Source organism: Pogoniulus pusillus, chromosome 6 (assembly GCF_015220805.1).
Source record: "Pogoniulus pusillus isolate bPogPus1 chromosome 6, bPogPus1.pri, whole genome shotgun sequence".
Classification (NCBI taxonomy): domain Eukaryota; kingdom Metazoa; phylum Chordata; class Aves; order Piciformes; family Lybiidae; genus Pogoniulus; species Pogoniulus pusillus.
In genome coordinates, this window is record NC_087269.1 from 6,015,231 (window position 1) to 6,034,606 (window position 19,376).

A 19,376-nucleotide genomic window follows, 5' to 3' on the forward strand; every position below is an offset into this window, starting at 1 on the left:
AAACACATACTTAAGTGCTTTGCAGTATTGGAACTAGTTGAGTGTTTTATTTGCATTTCATTTTGGCAGTAGGCTTCAAATTTTGCTGGATGTTAGACTAAATGATTATTTTAAAAGAGGGTAAGAAGAGAAATCCCAACAAATAATATTTCAGATGAGTTCAAGTGTTATGGGTCTACACTGCTTGAGTCAATTTCCTTGGGGTTTCAGGACTGCTACAAACATGGAACTGAGAGGCAAAGCCCTGCAAGCCCTTCAGCACTATTAATGTCAATACCACACATTAGGGAAGTCTCTTCACCTGCCCATGCTTCATCTCACCTCTGCAAAAATTAAGATCATAATAAATATTTCCTTTACCTCACTGCATTTGCCTAGTAAATGCCTGGACAGCGATTTGATAACAGGAAACACCAGAAGTTGCTTCTGTGTTAAAAAATAAACCTGGAAGAGATTATTGGCTGCAAATCTAGTTGGGCAAAATACATCACTCTGAGTTTTTGCATGCCCTAGGGGTCAAATTTATGGAACAGCAATTTCATGCAACTTTTTTTGCTGTTTAAGAATGAGACTTGCTGTCCTGGATGACTGAGCTCCAGATGAAGGTGCAGCAGCAAAATCATCCCAGTGAATCAAGCTGAGCAAGCTGAGCTCTATTAACCAGTGCAACATGAGGCAGATGTTTGAGGCAATCATCTGTATGCTCTTACCTATGAAATGGAATTGGGTTGGGCTGTTTTATTTGGACACTTCATCTGCTCTAAATAGTCCTTTGGCAGAGCCCACAGTCTGCTGTGTGCAGCTCACCTGTTCTGCCACAGACAGAGCTTGCAACCGGGTTGAAGAGCCCCCACCACAGAACGAATGTCAACACCCAGCCGTGCAGAGCGGCTAGGAGGCAGCGGGGTGGAAGGCAGGCAGGAGATTCAGCACATGCCATGTTTCCAGATCCTCCAGAGACCTCTTCCTAGAGGAAGAGGCAGCCTTTGGGCTCATCTATATTTCAGCTACTTCAGCAACTGCTTCTTATGTAGACTCAGGGCAGTAGTCAGATACAGCAAATTCAGCACTGCTATGGTTTCCCCTGCAGCTCCCAAGGCCTCTGGCCACAGGCTGGGCAGGGTGCTGTGACTGGCATGCTCCTGGCAGGACCAGAGCTGCCTGGAAGTGGGCTCACATCCTGCTGCACAAGCTGTGAGTGTGGAAATGGCTGTGATGAAAGTATATGTTCCTTTTATTTCTGGCAGATTGCAGGCAATGGGGGGGATCCTATAAATAAGGAGGAGATAGGAGGGAGGTACATGAAGGTGAGGAAAGATATGCAGATGTGGAATTAATTTGTTTGAAAGGACCATCAGCAGGGCCTTCCCACACAGCCTAACTGACACTTCATCTGAATAGCAGCTCCGTGGAGAAAGGCCTTGGAGTGCTGCTGGACGGCAAGGTCTGCATCGCCCAGCAATTTGCCCTTGTGGCCAAGAGAGCCAATGGCATCCTGTGCTGCATCAGGAAAAGTGTGGCCAGCAGGGTTAGGGAGGCTCTTCTGCCCCTCTACTCTGCCCTAGTGAGACCTCACTTGGAATACTGTGTCCAGTTTTAGGCTCCACAGCTCAGGAGAGACAGGGACATGCTGGAAAGAGTCCAGTGGAGAGCTACAAGGATGACTGTGGGACTTGAGCTTCTCCCCCATGGGGAGAGACTGAGAACCCTGGGGCTGTTTAGTGTGGAGAAGACTGTGAGGATCTCATCAAAGTATACAAATATCTGAGGAGTGGGTGTCAAAGGATGGGGCAAATCTCTTTTTGGTGGTCATCAGCAATAAGACAAGGAGCAACAGTTACAAACTGGAACACAGAAGGTTTCACCTCTACATGAGGAGAAACTTCTTCACAGTGAGGGTGACAGAGCCCTGGAACAGGCTGCGCAGAGAGCTTGCGGAGTTTTCTTCTCTGGAGACTTTCAAAACCCACCTGGATGCATTCCTGTGTGAACTACTCTAGGGGATCCTGCCTTGGCAGAGGGGTTGGACTCAATGATTTCTGGAGGTCTCTTCCATCCTCTAATATCTCTAATGTTCTGTGATTCTGTGATGTGATATGGAAGCATGAAAGCAGCTGCTCCCACCCAGCACTCATCCAGAGGCCCTTCACTGGACTCAGGCTTGACTGAACAGCAACCTGCCTGTTTTGAGCAAGTGGGTGAAACTCCTCCCTAACTCTAAAGACTGTACAGAAACAAAAGGGACATCACAGCTCTGTGTTGCCCATCTTGCTCTGCCTTTTCTCATCAGCCAGCGCTGGCAGGATGCTGTGGTGACCCACTCGGTGCATGTCTGCATCTCCCCAATAAATCTGATCTTTTAGAATGACACAAGCAGGTGGACTCATAACAGGAGAGAATATGCTCCATGTAAATGGACACTCATCTGTGGTGCTTAGTTCAAGGCTAAGCACTGGGTTTGTGTTTTACAGGAAGAGGATTGAGGGGTTACTCCAGCCTGAAGTTTTATGTCTTTGTATTCCAGCCCAGGTGACATTTAGGTCTTTTCATTAGTTCATCTTTGCATTTCCTCTTTGCCATGTCTGTTCTGTCAGGAAACTTACTGGCTGCTTTGTTGCCTTCAAGGTCCAGCTTTTCTGCTATTCTCTTCACATCTGTACAGTCACTTGTCCTTTTCCTTCTGAATCAGAGCACCACTCCAAACAGCTCCATGAGTACAGTCTATTATCCCTTTTCTCTGCAAAGTGGTTTTGACTCTTCATATGTAATGTTCTATATAAAAATAAAACACATTGTGCTGTCTTAATAGCATAATTCTTAAACAGTTATGGCCTCATTCTCCTCCATTCAAAGTACATAATTCTTATTGACAGCAGTAGGAGTGCTGCCAAAACGATGGTGAATTAGTTCCCATGATAAAAGGAGACAGATACTGAGAGGTCCAGTTCTGCTCTTCATTAAGAGGAAATGAAGGTGTAACAGATAAAAATGGATAAAGCTAAGACAAAAAATGGTGTGAAACAGCTTCCTACTAAGCAGGCAACAGGTTGCTAAATGAGCAGTCATTGGAGTTGACCTTAATCTGGCAGGAGTCTAAATCAAGAGCAGTTTTAATAACATCAGTAGCACTGTTCTCTGTGGAAGAGCTTAGAATTGGTCCTCAGAGCTGTGCATCCTCCTGAACTGGAAAAGCTTGCTACAGCTGGACCTCCTCTTCTCTTACCTGGTACACAGGGATCTGAGCAAGCATTTCTAGAACACACCCAAAATGCCAAACCTTTGTCCTTCATAGCTAGGCATCACATGGATGTTCATATGTGCCATATTAAAAGGCAAGGAGTAGGTGGCATTATTTCCACACCTTAAAGCTCCACAATGAGGCCTTGGCAGTTTTCCATTCTCCTTGCTGAGCAACCCCTCTGTTTCCTGAGTATTTTTCACTTTTCTTAGTGTATTATCTTAGAGTTAGAACATTGCCCTGAGGATACCATTCAGTTCCTCTGGCATCACTAGGAAAACATAGCATTCACTATGCTTCTGCTTTTTTCCATCTATAAAATAAAACATTTTCTTCCACCTATAAAACAAACCACATTTCTTCTCTTATCCAATTAGGGTTTCAAATATCTTAAAGTATAGCCAGTCTTCTTGCACAGCATCAGGAGATATGGAGATTCTAGATATTACTAATATAACTTGCTTTTCTTGTGTTACTGACTGATAGAAACATTCTAGCAAAAGAAATAGCCAAAGAATATCCTAGGAATATACCAGCCTTCAGAAACATAATGTTAGTAGTTGTAAAACAAAGTACAGTCCCAAAGCATTTGCCAGTGCTCCAGACTTCAGCATACCTGGCTTTATAGAACATCACTTGCTGAGCTGTCCTACATAGAATCATAGAATCATAGAATCAACCAGGTTGGAAGAGACCTCCAAGATCATCCAGTCCAACCTATCACCCAGCCCTAACCAATCAACTAGACCATGGCACTAAGTGCCTCATCCAGTCTTTTCTTGAAGACCCCCAAGGACGGTGCCTCCACCACCTCCCTGGGCAGCCCATTCCAATGGGAAATCACTCTCTCTGTGAAGAACTTCTTCCTGGAAGAACTTGAGACTGTGTCCCCCTGTTCTATTGCTGGTTGCCATGTGTTGGGTAATGCATCAACAGAAGACAGGTTCTTCCCTTAAACTCACAGTATATTAGGTATGTCTTGTATACAGTGTATGAGATGTGTCTTTACCTTACTACCTCCAACCTTGCACAAAAGTGCTAGTGAAGCATCCATTTGCTTGGCAGAAGCACATTTTAGAGCCAATAATCCTTGCACTTTCAACTTTTCTACTAACCTAAAATATGCTTTGCTGTGGGAAGGACACAAGATTCAATGGTTTCACTAAATGCCTTCCCATCTCTCCTATGACGTGTTCATCCCCATGATTTGCCTCTTCCGCTGATCACACTCTCACTTTTTCTTACCAGAGGCACAAGTTACGCACCAATATATTTAATGTTACCTGCTATCTAGAATATGCTGCTCTAACTTTTTCCTACACAATCTCACAAGTCTTTCTGATAATATTACAGAATATCCTACTCCTGATTCTAGAATCACAGAATTATTGAGGCAGGGATAGACCTCTGAGATTATCAAGTCCAGCCGATGACCTAACACCACCACATTGCCTGGACTACGTCACTAAGTGTCACATCCATCTTTCCTTAAACACCTCCAGGCGTGGCAACTCCACCACTTCCCTGGGCAGTCCATTAATTCAAGGAAGAACAAGTCAAAGCCTAAACTGATGTCCTTCTGCACCACTCCTTCTGAACATATGCCAGCAGAGTGCCCAGGTGGCTTTTATCTTCTTCGCAGCAAAATAATTCTACACTTTGCTATCTCTCATGTATTAATCCTAGCAGCTCTGAAATTATTCCTGTTCTCATTTCTTGAACATTTTTGGACTGTGCTATATATCTCATGAGAGAAGAGGATAAAAAGAATGAACAGAGAGTTAATGTGGATTTATGGCATAATCCTATGTCATCCTGATATTTCTGGCATTCTGCTTTATCTCTGTTTAATACATACAAAGAAACTTTTGTTTCATTTGGTTTTGTTGGGGTTTGGGGGGATTTGGTTGGTTGGTTGGTTGGTTGGGTTTTTTTAAAGCTATTTGGTATAGATTGAGGTAATTAAGATACCACCAAGTCCTGGTGCAGATTAATTTTCCTCAGAGGTTCCTAGAAATCCAGGGCTTTTGAGATTATTTGAGCTACACAGCTAATCACTAATGGTTTGCACCACCTTGCATTTAGCCCTGTTCAGAGTTGTCTGCCACCATGATGCCCAGCCTCTCAGTGTGCCTAAATCCAGCAGGCAAAGCATTCACCATAAAAGCAAGGTCCAACCCACAATCTCCAACACAAACCAAATGGTATTAACTTTTTGCCTACCTTTTCCATCATTCTTCCTAAACAAGTGTTTGGAATTATACTGAGCTGTTGCTTCAGTTCTCCATCTGAAATGTTACTGTATTTCAAGTAACAAAATCCTGCCAATATTCAAGCTACACATTCAGACTAATACCTGAATCCCACATTTCTCTTTAAGGTAAGAATTAACTTCCAAGATCTATAGTTCAAGAGCTTCCTATTTATCCTTTAGTTTGTTGGATATAATCAAAGCACCAAAGTAGACAAATCTTTCCAAGCCACACTTGTGGCTTCTGTTGGCATTTCCCATTTTCACACAGAAGAACTTGATAATAAGGTACAACCAGCAATGGAAAAAAGGATAATTTCATGATTCTCACCAAGTCTACTATACTACACTAGCCTTGGAGTGATGGCAGTTTATCTCACTTCAGAGTGAAGGGATGGCTTTTGATCTCTCACATCACTCTAGTTACTACACAGTACCTAAGAAACAGACTCAGCTCACCAAGACTGTCCTCTACTGCCTTCCCCTGTCTCCTTGAGACTATGATTATGAGTATTTGAGACATGTTTTTTGTTCAACCTGATGTCATTTAAGCTTCCAGAATGAAAGACCTGAGCTGTTTTAACCCAAAATCTGATATATTTCCCTTTTTTTACAAATAGGTCCTCAGTGCTAGAACTCCAAGTACTGACAAAATTCCAGATCACGTCCCCTAAATGCATCACGTTTGCAGGCTTCCCCTCCCGTGCTGATATAGCCTCCAAGCTTCTATTGGCTATGGTAATGAATAGGATTGCAAGAGCTTTAGTGCTGATAGTGAAAGCTCATGGGTCTTTGAGGTGACAAATAATCATGAGTGCTCAGGCAAATTTGGTAAAGGTAATATCCCCATCAGGAAAGGGTGAAACGAAGGCAGAGGGAGTTTGAGTGTTCAGGTGCTGGTGGTTGCACAGGGAGTCAGTGGTACAGCTGAGGCTGAAACCAAAGGCTCTCAAGCTGCTGACAGAGAACAAGCAGCATTTCCTCTTAATTCACAGTTTTCCCTCATGAAAGGAATGATGTCTCAGCATCGTTCAGATGGCTCGCATATGCCATGGGCATGATACGGGCAATGATGCTTTGTATTAATCTACTGTCCAGATTGATAACTGTAAGGGGCAGCTCATAATGACCACAACGTGATTAATCATGATACACATGTGATACTCAGGCTCATTATTACTAGCCTCCAGAGCAGCACTGCTGAGTCCTGCCAATACGCTCAGTTTAGTATCTGGAAGAGACAATACTGCAATTACTGGCAAAGTATGCCAGAAAATTAAGAAGCAGCTAGTCCTGTGTTCTGAATCAGGCTAGGAGGCAGGAGAATAGCAAAGCACAGGAATGTAACAGCCACAAAGAACAACATACATTATCTTGATCCCAGTCTTTATTTTTAATGGATGCCTGTGTGTGCTCATTTATTTTAACCATTTGTCTCTTGTGGAGGGCTTGCTCAGACAGGAACATAACAGGCCACTGACACAAAAGACACAACAGAAGACCTGCTGAAGCCTTTTCTGGGGTATATTAGAAGGGCTGTGGCTAGTGGGTCAAGAGAGGTTGTCCTGTCCCTCTACTCTGCCCTGGTGAGGCCACATCTGGAGTACTGTGTTCAATTCTGGGGGCCCCAGTTCAAAAAGGACATAGAACTGCTTAAGAGAGTCCAGTGCAGAGCCACAAAGATGGCTCAAAGGGAATGGAACATCTCTCTTACAAGGAGAGACTGAAGGAGCTGGGGCCCTAAAGCTTGGAGAAGACTGAGAGGTAACCTCATCAATGCTTATAAATAGGTGCAGGATGAGTGCCAGGAGGCTGAAGCCAGGCTCTGCTAGGTGATACTCAATGGCAGGACAAGGGGCACTGGGCAGAAGCTGAGGCTTAGGAAGTTTCCTTTAAACATGAGGAGGGATTGTTTCCCTGTAAGGCTGACAGAACACTGGAACAGGCTGCTAGGGCAGTTGTGGAGTCTCCCTCTCTGGAGATATTCAAAACTTGTCTGCATGTGTTCCTGTGTGACCTGTTCTAGGTGATCCTGCTCTGGCAGGGTGCTTGGACTGGATGATCTTTTGAAGTCCCTTCCAGACCCTTGCATTCTATAATTCTATGATTCTATTTGGGAATAAAACTATGTTCTTATTTCATACCCACATATGGTGGCATTGCCTCCTTGGAAGACAAAAAGAAATTATCTTTGTCTTGCTGTTGTACCTTTCACAGTTCTCATGAGCCTGTGACATGTAATTTCACACAAAACACACCAGCTGATGTCTTTCATATCATGTTCCAGAAACCCAGATGCTACTGAACAAAACAAATGTACCTGGGCATCAGCCCTTGGGAAAGTGGAATTAGTTCAGATTCCACATCTGTGCTGTTTTCCACCCCAAATGTGACTGCCTTATCTTCCATTTTACACAGAAAACTGAATTGAGTCAGACCTCCATCCTTTTCTTCAAAGACAGGGTAAAGTTTCCAGATAAAGACATGGTCCTGCTCTTCAAGGATGCTCACCTGTGTGGGAAGAATCATAGAATGTCAAGGGCTGGAAGGGACCTCAAAAGGTCATCTGGTCCAGCCCCCCTGCCAGAGCAGGATCACCTATACCAGATCACACAGAAGTGCATCCAGATGGTTCTTGACTATCTCCAGAGAGGGAGACTCCATAACCTCCCCGGGCAGCCTGTTCCAGTGCTTTGTCACCTTCACAGTGAAAAAAATTCCTCCTCAGGTTCACATGAAACCTCCTATGCTTCAGCTTCCACCCATTGCCCCTTGTCCATTTCTATGCTCACTTGCAAAAGATGGAGCCAGTTCCCACTAGAACAAATAACCATCCTCAATTAAGTGCTTAGCATATGTCTCTTAATTGTCCCCCAAATACACAGTGTTAGGTATATACTGACATTTCCAGAGTTCATCGTAAGCTGCATCCTAGTTTCCTCCCTAGCAGTGAATAACTGCAAGAGCAACAGAATTGTTGACTATTGTGTGCATTTTCTGCCAAGAAGGTGCTCAAAGTTCCAGGGGATTAACACAGCACCAAGACCTGTATGAATGAAGAACCTTCTGGTGAACCTCCTATTTTCATGAAGCTCTTCTACTCCACTCACAGTGTTAGTCACACTGACAGAAGCATTCTGTCCAAGGGAAATGTAGCAACTGTGCACATAATGATGAGATTTTCTGTTTCTTCTTCTTTTGTGAGTGACAAAGGGTGATGGATGTGTGGTACGACCTCTTCATAACAATTCCTTGACATTTCCACATGTAACGTATCGTTATGAGTAACTAACATGTTAATATTCAACCCCTAGGTACCAGTGTATGCTCCCTGTGCTTAAGTATCCCCCAAAAAACGTGCCTACGAGCTGCCTGCTAAAAGCATCTGTACATTCAAAAGCAAATCACTTGGCTAAAAATATTTAGGCACATTAACAGAAGTAAAATCTCCTTAGGACTATCAAACATAGAGGTAGGCCTTTTTAATTCAGAAGACCTCTGAGACAAACTTTTTTTTAGCTGAGGGTAAGAGAGGGTGCTGAGGAAGCTTTTACTCCTCTTCTTACTTTTCCCCTGGCTGGGCAGCACAGGATGCCTGTGGCAGATAGCAGAGCAGGTTGTCAGATGTTTAGATTAACCCACTTGTCTGTGGGTGGCCCTGTTGTCCTTTTCACCTGCAAACACCCATGAAAGACACAGTCTACAAGGAGGACTCTAATGGTGAGATTGCAAAGGAGGGCAAGAGCTGACTCTCTGAGTGGGCTGATACTCATAAGGAATGTTGTTTGGATGGGACTCCATGTTATATAGTAAATTAAGTGAATTAAACACAAGATCCATTTGATGAATCTTTTAACTTTGAGCATATGCCCTGAAGCTCAGAAGCAACCTAGCACCATGTTCAGACTCCTTGGCATGCAAGCCTTCAAGAGAATTTAGGCCAGAAGTATTTCTTTGTCAGAGCAGAGTTTAGGAAGCAGTAGAAGTAATGCCTAGATTTCCTACCCATCAAACAGAGACAAAAATGATACAAACAGTGGCAGTCAATGAGGAAAAAAAAAAACAAACAAGCAAGCAAAAAAAGCCTCAACAGACCAACAAATCAGTCTTCCATATGCTAATACAAACTAATAAAACTTCATTTTCAAAGCAGTAAGAAAATCTCCATGGCAAAGAGCAGCCAGGGAGTACCTACATAGTGTGCTGAGTCATTTTTAAGCACTCCTTGCAGGGAAAAGAGGTAACTCCTAATCTGCTTATCCAGAAGCACACAAGTGTAGGTGTTAAGTATGCTGATGCTAAAAAGATCCTTGGACTCACTGCAGTAAGAAGGGAGCATTTTATGTCCTGGAAAGAACATAATATTTATGAGTGCATTATTTGAAGTCTGTTGTGGGGAAAAAAAAAAAAAAAAAAAAAGAGAATTTGTGAAAGAAATTTTAGTGACTGCCAGGCTAATAAAAATGTTCACTTCATACATGGCAAAAATCCAAATTTCCTGATGCTGTTTTGGAGTTTGCTATTTGTTGCAGAGGAGCAGCCCTCAATGAAAGCAACCAAGCCATGTGTGGACAGACTTGTCTGCTCACTCCAAGTTTGCTGCAGGATTAGACTCATTATTTGAATTTGCTGATCTTCAACAGTACTGTGTTCTTAACATGTGAAAGCATATTTAACTGATTTAATAGGGGAAAAGCCTTTTCATAGCACTGATTTCTGTGAACAAATAGGGGGTTGCAGTGCATTTGTTAAGGTATTACACATGCAGAACAAAATTCCTCTGGCCTTTACTGAGCTTTGGATCAGGTCCTTGTTGTAATTAAATGAAAAAAAAAAAAAAAAAAAAAAAGCCAGATTAACACACAAATACAATATTTAATCTCCAGATACTTTGCCTCAAACAGTGTAATTGAGTTCAACAGCTCCGTGTTTATTATTATGGCCTGTGCCTAGACATTAGCATAAGGAAAAACATGGGGGGAAATGTCACACACATACTCCCACACACCTATGCAAATATAATTATAATTGCTCCCTGTATTTCACAGCAGACCTTTTATGGGCATCATTATGCCTATTCTGACTACATAATATCTTTGTTATGTTAAAAAAAATGTTTTAAATGCAACTTTGTTTTAGCACTAAACAAACCTGTCATGCAATCATAGAACCATTTAGACTGGGAAAGACCATTAAGATGATGGAGTTCAGGCAGGACTGTTGATACTACCTTGCCTATGCATAAATACACATGTGTATGTTTATATACATCACACAGCAAAGCTTACATGAACTCATACCTCAGCTATATGAAGAATATTCTCACTAATCAGCATCCACTTGTTGCACTTCCTCTGAAAGGTCCAAATCCATCTTAAATGTACTGTTTCACAAGCATCCCTTCACACAACAGGCCTTTGCACAGCACTGCAAATCCAGGGAGAAAATGAACTCGTTCCATCCTCTCTCTATATCTGCATCCAGCCTTGCACAATGGGGCTGTGATTTATTTGGGGCCCCTGGGTATGACTGCCATACAAGTAGTAACTAATAACAACAGACCAGCAGAGATTGCAGAGAAGCATTGGCTGCAAGGAAAAATAAAACCTGGTCCATAACAAGGACATTCTACCTCCAGATGTATGTATAAATATAGATGAAATGATAGGACTTAATGAAAATCTTAGGGACACCTTCTCAGACTCAAGCTGACTTTTCAGACAATGGTAATAAAAATAAATTAATTAGTAATTAGTGGGAAAATTACCAAAATTCAGGACTTCAACTAAAGGCAATTCATTGAAAAGTATTTTTGAGCCGTCATCTTTGTCTTTTTTATCATTTTCCTTTTTCCTTTCCTGTGTTTCTTTCCCTTTCCTTTCCTTTCCTTTCCTTTCCTTTCCTTTCCTTTCCTTTCCTTTCCTTTTTCCTTTCTTTTCCTTTCTTTTTCTTTTTCCTTTCCTTATCTCATTTCTCCTTCTTTCCCCCTCTTTTGTTTCCTCTTCCTTCTCACCTTTCTTCTCCCTGCTTATCTTTTCAACCCCGGATTTCCTGTTTATGGTGATTAGGCCCCGGTACTGGGTCCTTCACTAGATCACACCATCTTGGACAAAGAATTGGTTTTGTGGGGCAAGGACTGAGAGCAGGATGAGGCCAGTGGGGCTGAGCAGCCCTGGCAAGGGCTCATACCCATCAATATCGCCTGCAGTATAACGCACAGGTCCTTTAGCTTGCTTCAGGTGGGGAAAATTCCCAGGCATGGTCCCAGGCAGGCAGAGGACCGAGGCAGAGAGGAGAACGCCTGATGGATACTCCAGCGAAAAATTCTCAGGGAAAATTCTTTCTCTCCCTCTCAGGCCCCTAAACTCTTTGTGAATGGGGCCAGTGCAACATGTGGCCTTTCACCTCACCCAAGAACCACTGCCAGACAGCCACACTCAGAGAATTGTTTGTTAATAGTCCAATTAGATAATTGCCATCTTTCACTCCTTTTGCTCTACATTTCCCATAAAGGAATGAATAAGGAGAGCAGCATGAAGAGGGCTTCTGCCCTGCAAGGTGACAAGAAGGACTGGAGCATGCTCTTTGCACAAGGCCATTTGCTTGAATTGAATCATTGTAGCCTAATCAATGGTCTTATTGGATTACTGGCTGTTGCGGTTCTCCACGATATTGTAGCAGGAACAATGAAATAGCTAGAGTAAAACTTTTTTTCTCCTTTAGTAGATCACGCAGTTGAGATTTTTCACGGGCTATCTCTCTCTCTCTCTTCCTCCCTCCCTTCTTCCCTCCCTCCCGACCTCCCTCTCTCTCTCTCTTTCTCCCCCTCTCCCTTTCTCCCCCCTCCTGGATCCACTGCACACAAAGCAGGCGTGTTTTTTTTTTTTTTTTTCAATGAGCAGGCTCTGCGAATAGGTTCAGTGTTTGCGAAGGTGCAGAATTAGCACACACACATGCACGCACACATACACACAGAGGGAGAAGCACAAAAAGCAAGTATCGGCACTGAAATAAGGAGAGGTAGGAGTTTAAGATGGCTGTCTGTGGGGAGATGTGTTAAGGAGGATTTCTGCTGGCCAAGATAACCTGCTTCCTTGGAGAGATCTGCTTGGAAGAAGAACTTTTTTGTCCGTATGCGTGCTGGGGATCTGTTTGTTTGTTTAGAATTCAGGGGGCTTTTTTTTTTTTCCCCACCCCCCCCCTACAACTGCATTTTTCCAGCCTTTCCGAGCAGCTTTATTCAGATCTATTTGCCGTGCTTTGGAGAAAGCTACTATATAATCGGGAGGTCAAAGGCATGCTGAAGAAAGTTAATAATGGCTGCTAATGGTGCTAACAATTCAGGGTGAATCTTGTCAAAAGTTTTTTTTTTTTTTTCCCTCTACCCCCCCCCCCTTTTTTTCCCCCCCCCCCCCCCCTTTTTTTTTTTTTTTTTTTTTCTTTCTGGAAGTCTCAGTCTTTTGATTGTGTGTTTCCTGAAAGCAAGACCAATCATTTCAGTTTATTCACTGGCTAAACTCTACTTGATTGGGGACAAGCACACAAACCATCCATTACGATCTGATATATTATCCAAACAATTTAGTGTATTCATGAGGTAACCTAAATGTGGAGGCTGCAAAATTACCCGTAATCAATTGAAACAGCGAGTGCGCGTCCCTCTGTGTGTCTAACAACTACATGTCTCTGTAATAAGGCAGACATTAAATCATTTTAGAGTTGTACTGTTGAGTACCTGATCACTGGGCGCTCTGGGAAGCTGGACAGTCACATTAGGACGTTGGGACTGAGGAAGCCGCTGCTTTTCCAGTGGGATAAAACCCGACCTTCCTTACTCAAGGTGCTTTACAGATCCCCACCGATCTGACCCTAAGCCGTGCAATATCCAGCATAGACTTCGTCTTCTTCTACTCTTCTATATACATATAATTTTTTTGGTGGTGGTGGTGGCTCTTTTTTTCTTTTTTTCCTTTTTTTTTTTTTTTTTCTCCTGTGTTTCTTTTTTATTTCACTACATGTTTGGGAAACAAGACAAAATGGACGTTAGATGCAGTTCAGAGACTGAAGCTAACCGAGTCTCGAAGAACGGACATAAAGAGGGCAAGGAAGGCAAAGGGTCTGAAGGAAATATTTCTACTTCTTTTTTGAAGGATCAGCAAGGGACTTTTTCTGCCTCTGCAGCTACGGAAGATTGTAATAAAACTAAATCTAGTTCGGCTGATCCGGACTATTGCAGGAGGATCCTAGTTAGAGGTATGAGTTTGAGGTATTTCGCGGGGGGAGAGTGGGGGGGAAGGTGAGCTGCGTTCACGCCCGGGAGATGTGTTTATTTGCTTGCTTTGCCTTTGGTCCGTCCCTGGGCTGAAAGCCCTTCCTACGGCTCTACGGGGGAATCCCCACACCTCAGCCGGACACAGCCCCGCTCCAGACCGCTTATATTTCGGGAAATTTCGGCCAACGGCATGGGCGAAAGTTAAACCGCAGTGGTTCCTTCCCAGCTTTGCCCCGCGTCGGCCCGAACCCGCTTCTTCTGCTATTTTTTTCCCGCTTTGGAGGTTTCCTGGGGTGCCCGTCCCCGCGAGGCGTCCGTCAGGACCAGCGCTGCCGCGGAGGGCCCGCGGCTCTGCTGCCCCGGCCGAGTGCGCTCCTTCCGCGCCCGCGCATCTCGCCGCTGCTGCGTACAATAGCGTGGGGCTGCGATCCTCGCCCGGCTCCAGGCAGAGCCCTCTCCGGAGGGCAGGAGTTCCCGTTCGCCCCCCCTCTCTCCGCGACCGGCACACCATCAGAAGAGGAGATTTTTAAATACCCATCAGACATAAAATTAACGGAGGGACGACGAAGGCTTCGCAATTATTTGGTTAAACAGTTACACGTTTTCCTCAACCCTCGTCTCCCTCCCAAGCTAAACTAGTTAAATCGTTATATTCCTATCCCCTCGAAAGAAAAAAAGCGAAACGAAACAAAAACGTTACCTGAAGAAATGTCCATTTTAGTAAGGTACGTTTCGGGGGAGGAGGAAGAGAACAGAACCAGAACAAAATGAGTGCGAAGCAGGCCTTGTAAACAATAATTAATCCTTGGCGACCGACTGACCCAGAGAGGGGTCAGATTAAAATGATGTGGTTGTCTCTGATGTAAAACGTACCGAGGAGGTAAAATTACAGAAAGCAAAGTTGGAACGGCTTTAATGTAACCTGAATCTGGCTCTGGGTTGACAGTCATGTTAATAAGATTTGTCCCGCTTTCTTTTGGTCGGGGATACCACAAAAGTGAGGTTTCTGAGGGCTGTTTGGTGCCTCGGTTTGGGTTTTTGTTTCACCTTCTTTTTCTTTTCTTTTTTTTTTTTTCTTTTTTTTTTTTTTTTTTGTTTTTTTCTTTTCCCTTTCCTCCTTTGCTCCCCTCCTTCTTCTGGTCCTTGCCAAAATCCCACAGCAGTGGCTGAGGTGATGCTTTCCCGGGATACTGGGTGGGCCGGAGGTATCCCCAGATTTTCCGTGGGCAGGCAGCCAGCTCGGGGGCAGAGCTGCCTGTGCTCTTAAAGCTCCTGCCTGCTCCTTTTTGCATTGGAAACTTGTTCTAAGTAATAACAAATAAAAACAATCAAGAGGCTTTATATTTTCGGGGACAGTGGGGTGTGTGCGGTGGCTTCCAACAAGCCCTAACCCGTAGCCCGGGGAGAACAAAGAGTAGCCCTGCACTCCAAGCACAAAGCCCGGCCTGGAGGATCTCTCCCCAGCTTCCTGGCGGGGCCGGGGGCGATGCTGCAGTGTCGTACCAGCAGTACGACAATATATCCAAGCCAATTTTCAAACGGGCTGAGGGGATTATTTCCAGAGCCTTGGGCCCCCACCGCCCCCTCCTTCCTTCTCTGTTGGGGGTTTTCCCCCCTTCCTCTTGGATGTAGTGGCCAGGTGCAGTGCCGCAATCTCAGGGACCCTGCTGCATTTCAACTCGGGGTTTGGTCTGAAGAACACTGGTGGCTGATCTTTCCTTCAGAAAAGTTAAAAAAAATAAATGGGCAGGGGGGAGGAAGAGGAGAGGGAAGTAAAAAAAGAGGAGTGTTGCTTGGGTGTAAAGCTCACTGCGCGTTTCTTTACCAGATGCCAAAGGTTCAATCAGAGAGATTATTCTGCCTAAGGGGCTTGATCTGGACCGTCCCAAGCGGACCCGCACCTCCTTCACGGCCGAGCAGCTCTACCGCCTGGAGATGGAGTTCCAGCGCTGCCAGTACGTCGTGGGGCGGGAGCGCACCGAGCTAGCCCGCCAGCTCAATCTCTCCGAGACTCAGGTAGCCCCAGAGGGACGGGGAGCCCCTGCTACTCTGCCCTGTCTTGTCCTCCCCTGCGCCGCACCGACCCCCCAGCTTCCTGCCGCGGGACCGCGGCCCCACCTGGCCCGGCCACCTCCGCTGCGCGCCTCTTGCGCGCCACCGCGCAGGCCCCGGCAACTACCGGGCAAGGGCTTGGGCCCGGTGGCGGAGCTGAGGCAGTCCCATACGTGCCCACGCCTGTCTGGTCAGGGGGGGCTTCTGCTCGGCGAGGAACCTATAGCTGCGTGGCCATGGAAGTGAGAGCTCCAGCCGGGTGCTCTCGTCGAAGTGGGCTCTCGCAGCCCCGCCTTGAACCCCGACACAGCAACTGTGGGCTCTTCTGTGGCTGGGTGGGTCTGTGCACAGAGAGGGGGCCCGGACCCAGGGGTTCCGTAGGAGTTTGTCCACGAAGCCGAAGGCCTCTCTGGCCCGAGGAGGCCGCGGAAGCTTGGCCACGAAGCTAACTAAAAACCTTTCCGGACCGAGGCTCGGGTTCCACCAGGGCCGGCCCGCGGGAATCGGCCCTGGCCCCTCGGGGCTCGATGCCCCGGGCCCCGAGGTGCCGGCTGCCCCCGGCTGCGGAGATGCGTAGCTGCGGAGAAGCGAAGAGAGGCCGAGCCGCTCTCAGCCCGCAGCAAGCGGAACGCAGATGCTAAAACGCGGGAGAGGAAGGTTGTCACCTTCCCCTGGGGGCTGCTGAGTTAGAGACGTTTGTTCCCGAGAGTTGTTCCCCGGGTACAAGAGATCTGGGACAGAAATGGACTTTGGGCTGTATTCGGGGTCTTTGTATTTCCAAGGGGCAGAGCAGAGCGGACGAGAGCTTTCAGGCACAATGAAACTATGCGAGAGTGTGGGGAAGTGTCTAAAAAGGCCAAATTTCTCAAAGCCGGTTTCCTATTTCTGCAAATACAATCATACAACGATAAATTGCCCTGACAACCTAATTAGATTTTTTTCTTTCCCTTGCCGCATAAGGTTTGCCAAGTTCAATATGAAGGGTTGGACTTGATGATCTGTGAGGTCTCTTCCAACCTTGGTGATACTGTGATACTGTGTGATACTGTAATAGCTTGCAGGTTGCAGAAACAGCCATGGGTGTCTTTAAGTTTGGTTTTGGGCTTGATATTCTGGGTTTGTTGGGAGGTGTGTGTTTTGTTTGAGAGGAGGTTTTAGGGTTTAGTGTTTTGGGTTTTTTTCTGGGTTTTTCGTGATGTTGGTGGGTTTATTTTTCTGTGGGAGAAGATTTGTTGTTGTTGTTTGGTGGGTTTTTTTAAGGAGCTTCTAATATTTAAGATATTTTAAGTGAGTGCGTGAGAAGGAGAGAGACGTTGTGGAGGCTGGGAGACGGGGAAAGAAGAGCTGTTGTTAGCCTCAGGAATGGCAGCTGGCCTTGAGCGGGCAGCAGCAGCGGTGGCAGCCTGCGGGCTGGGCGAGGGCGCGGCTGTCGTTGCCGGTCCCGGTTCCGGTCCCGTCCTGGAGCTCTGGCTGAGCTGGCTTACTTTATAGCGGTGTGGGAAGGGCTGGATACGGCTCCCAGGGAACTACTGGCGTACAGCATAAAATAAGAGGTGGGTCAGGTTAAAGATACAGTGTGGAAAAATAGAGCCAAGAGCTCCCGAGATTCCCCTATGCTCCTTCAGGGCGCACCCCGAAAAGGGGAGCAGTTAGGTTTGAGGAGGGGGGGTGGGGGTGTTAGAGTGAGGCTTTGTGCGTCTTGAAAGCTTTACAAGTGCTTGCCTGGAGCTCCCACCCCCCGCCCCATTCGCCCCCGTTCCCGCAGCCCTATTCCCTCTGCCCCGCGAAGCTGTCCCGGGGCACCTGGCGGGGGGCTCTCGTCCCTCCCCGCCCCTCTGACCCTGCCTTTCTTCCCGGCCTTTGCAGGTCAAGGTCTGGTTCCAGAACCGGCGCACCAAGCAGAAAAAGGACCAGGGCAAGGACTCCGAGCTGCGGTCTGTGGTGTCCGAGACCGCCGCCACCTGCAGCGTCTTGCGGCTGCTGGAGCAAGGCCGGCTGCTCTCTCCGCCGGGGCTGCCCGGCCTCCTGCCGCCGTGTGCCACCGGAGCTCTGGGCTCGGCGCTGCGCGGGCCCGGCCTGACAGCGGGCAGCGGCAGCGCGGCGGCGGCGGCAGCTGCGGCGGCTCCCGCGGGCGGCTCCCCGCACCCGCCGGCCGCCAGCAGCGCGGCGGGACCTCCTCCGCCGGCAGCGTTACACGGTGCGGCCGCCGCCGGACACGGGCTGTTCGGGCTGCCGGTGCCCGCGCTGTTGGGTTCAGTGGCCGGGCGACTCTCCTCTGCCGCGCCCCTCGCCGTGGCCGGCTCGCTGGCGGGCAACTTGCAGGAACTGTCGGCGCGCTACCTGAGCTCGTCCGCCTTCGAGCCCTACTCCCGGACCAACAATAAAGAAAGCGCTGAGAAAAAAGCACTGGACTGACTCTAAGTAACTTCCCAGTATTTATATTTATAGTCTCTATTTGTGGCGGTATTTACGGGACGGGCGGCGAGGCGGCCTGCCGTCAGCCCCCTCCCTTGCCGCCGCCTCCAGAGCCCTGCGGCGCGGTTCCCTCCGCGGGCCGAGGCGGAGCGGGAGCCGGGGAGGAGAGAGGGGCCCCGGAGCCCGTGTGGCGAGGCGGCGGCTGGGGTTGGGGCGCGGCGAGGGGCCTGCAGGGCTGCCCCCGAGGCTCTCCCTGCCCCGCCGGCCCAGGGGTCCGTCTGTCCGTTCGGGGGGAGGGGGGGAATTGTCTGTCTGTTCGTTTGCTTTGACGCCGTTAGGAAAGGGCCGGAGAGGGAGAGCGGACGGGGTGCGGTCTGGCAGGGCTCCTTCAGATCGACTGTTGCCAATGTCGAGAAAGGGAAAAGAATTTCGGAGAGAGCAAGATACGCTGCCAGGTGATGCCTGGGCTTCCCCCCCCCCCCCCCCCATCCCAGGCTTCAGTGACTCCGAAGCACGAAGGTTTGGGGTCTGCACCTGCGGCCCTCATTTCGCCCACACCCAATGCACTTCCATCCCCGGTAACGTCCTTGCCGTTTGCCCTTAATACCAGGCCAGGAAAACGTCCAGCAACTTTTCTTTTTTTCGCGATAAACCTTGAATGTGGGAAGGGCTGGAACGGACTGCCTTGGAAATGCATGCACGAAGCGGGGAGACAGAAGCCAGTGGCTGCAAAGATAAATTTTAAGTGAAACTGGCTCTGCCTTCCAGATCACACAACGCCCCTTTTCCTTTTTTTCCCTCTCCTTTCTTCCCTCCCCCCCCCCCCATTTTTGGGATTCCCACGGGCTAGTCCCGCGGACCTTATCTGCAAAAGCAAATCTGCAGATAAATAATGGGAAGTCGCGACTCGATTTGCACCCAGATGCGTTGCGATGGTAATTTATCTTCTTCCTTTTCTTCTTCTTTTATTTTTTTTTCCCCAAATAATTTCTATGTGCATCTAAATAATAATAATAATAATAATAATTAATAATAATAACAACAATAATCTTTAGCCTTCCTTCCTCCTAAAATAATCATCTCGTATATCGCTCACGTTTCATTTAAAACGAATGGAAAATATGAAAAGCATATCTTTTATTGTTATT

General features: G+C 46.9%; 1 protein-coding gene across 1 annotated transcript; it reads left to right on the plus strand.

Moving 5' to 3' along the window:
- Positions 1-13,504: 13,504 nt before the first annotated feature.
- VAX1 (ventral anterior homeobox 1) lies at positions 13,505-18,310 on the plus strand. Its single transcript, XM_064145600.1, has 3 exons — positions 13,505-13,742; positions 15,590-15,777; positions 17,680-18,310. The coding sequence occupies exons 1-3, from the start codon at positions 13,505-13,507 to the stop codon at positions 18,226-18,228; spliced, it is 975 nt and encodes a 324-aa protein (XP_064001670.1). The 3' UTR covers positions 18,229-18,310.
- The last annotated feature ends 1,066 nt before the right edge of the window (positions 18,311-19,376 follow it).

What these genes read in the sequence shown, in the direction of transcription:
- VAX1 (XM_064145600.1), top strand. Translation starts at nt 13,505, where the DNA reads ATGTTTGGGAAACAAGACAAAATGGACGTTAGATGCAGTTCAGAGACT. An exon ending in CAGGAGGATCCTAGTTAGAG is followed by an intron (nt 13,743 to 15,589) that starts GTATGAGTTTGA and finishes TTTCTTTACCAG; the next exon opens with ATGCCAAAGGTTCAATCAGA. An exon ending in TCAATCTCTCCGAGACTCAG is followed by an intron (nt 15,778 to 17,679) that starts GTAGCCCCAGAG and finishes CGGCCTTTGCAG; the next exon opens with GTCAAGGTCTGGTTCCAGAA.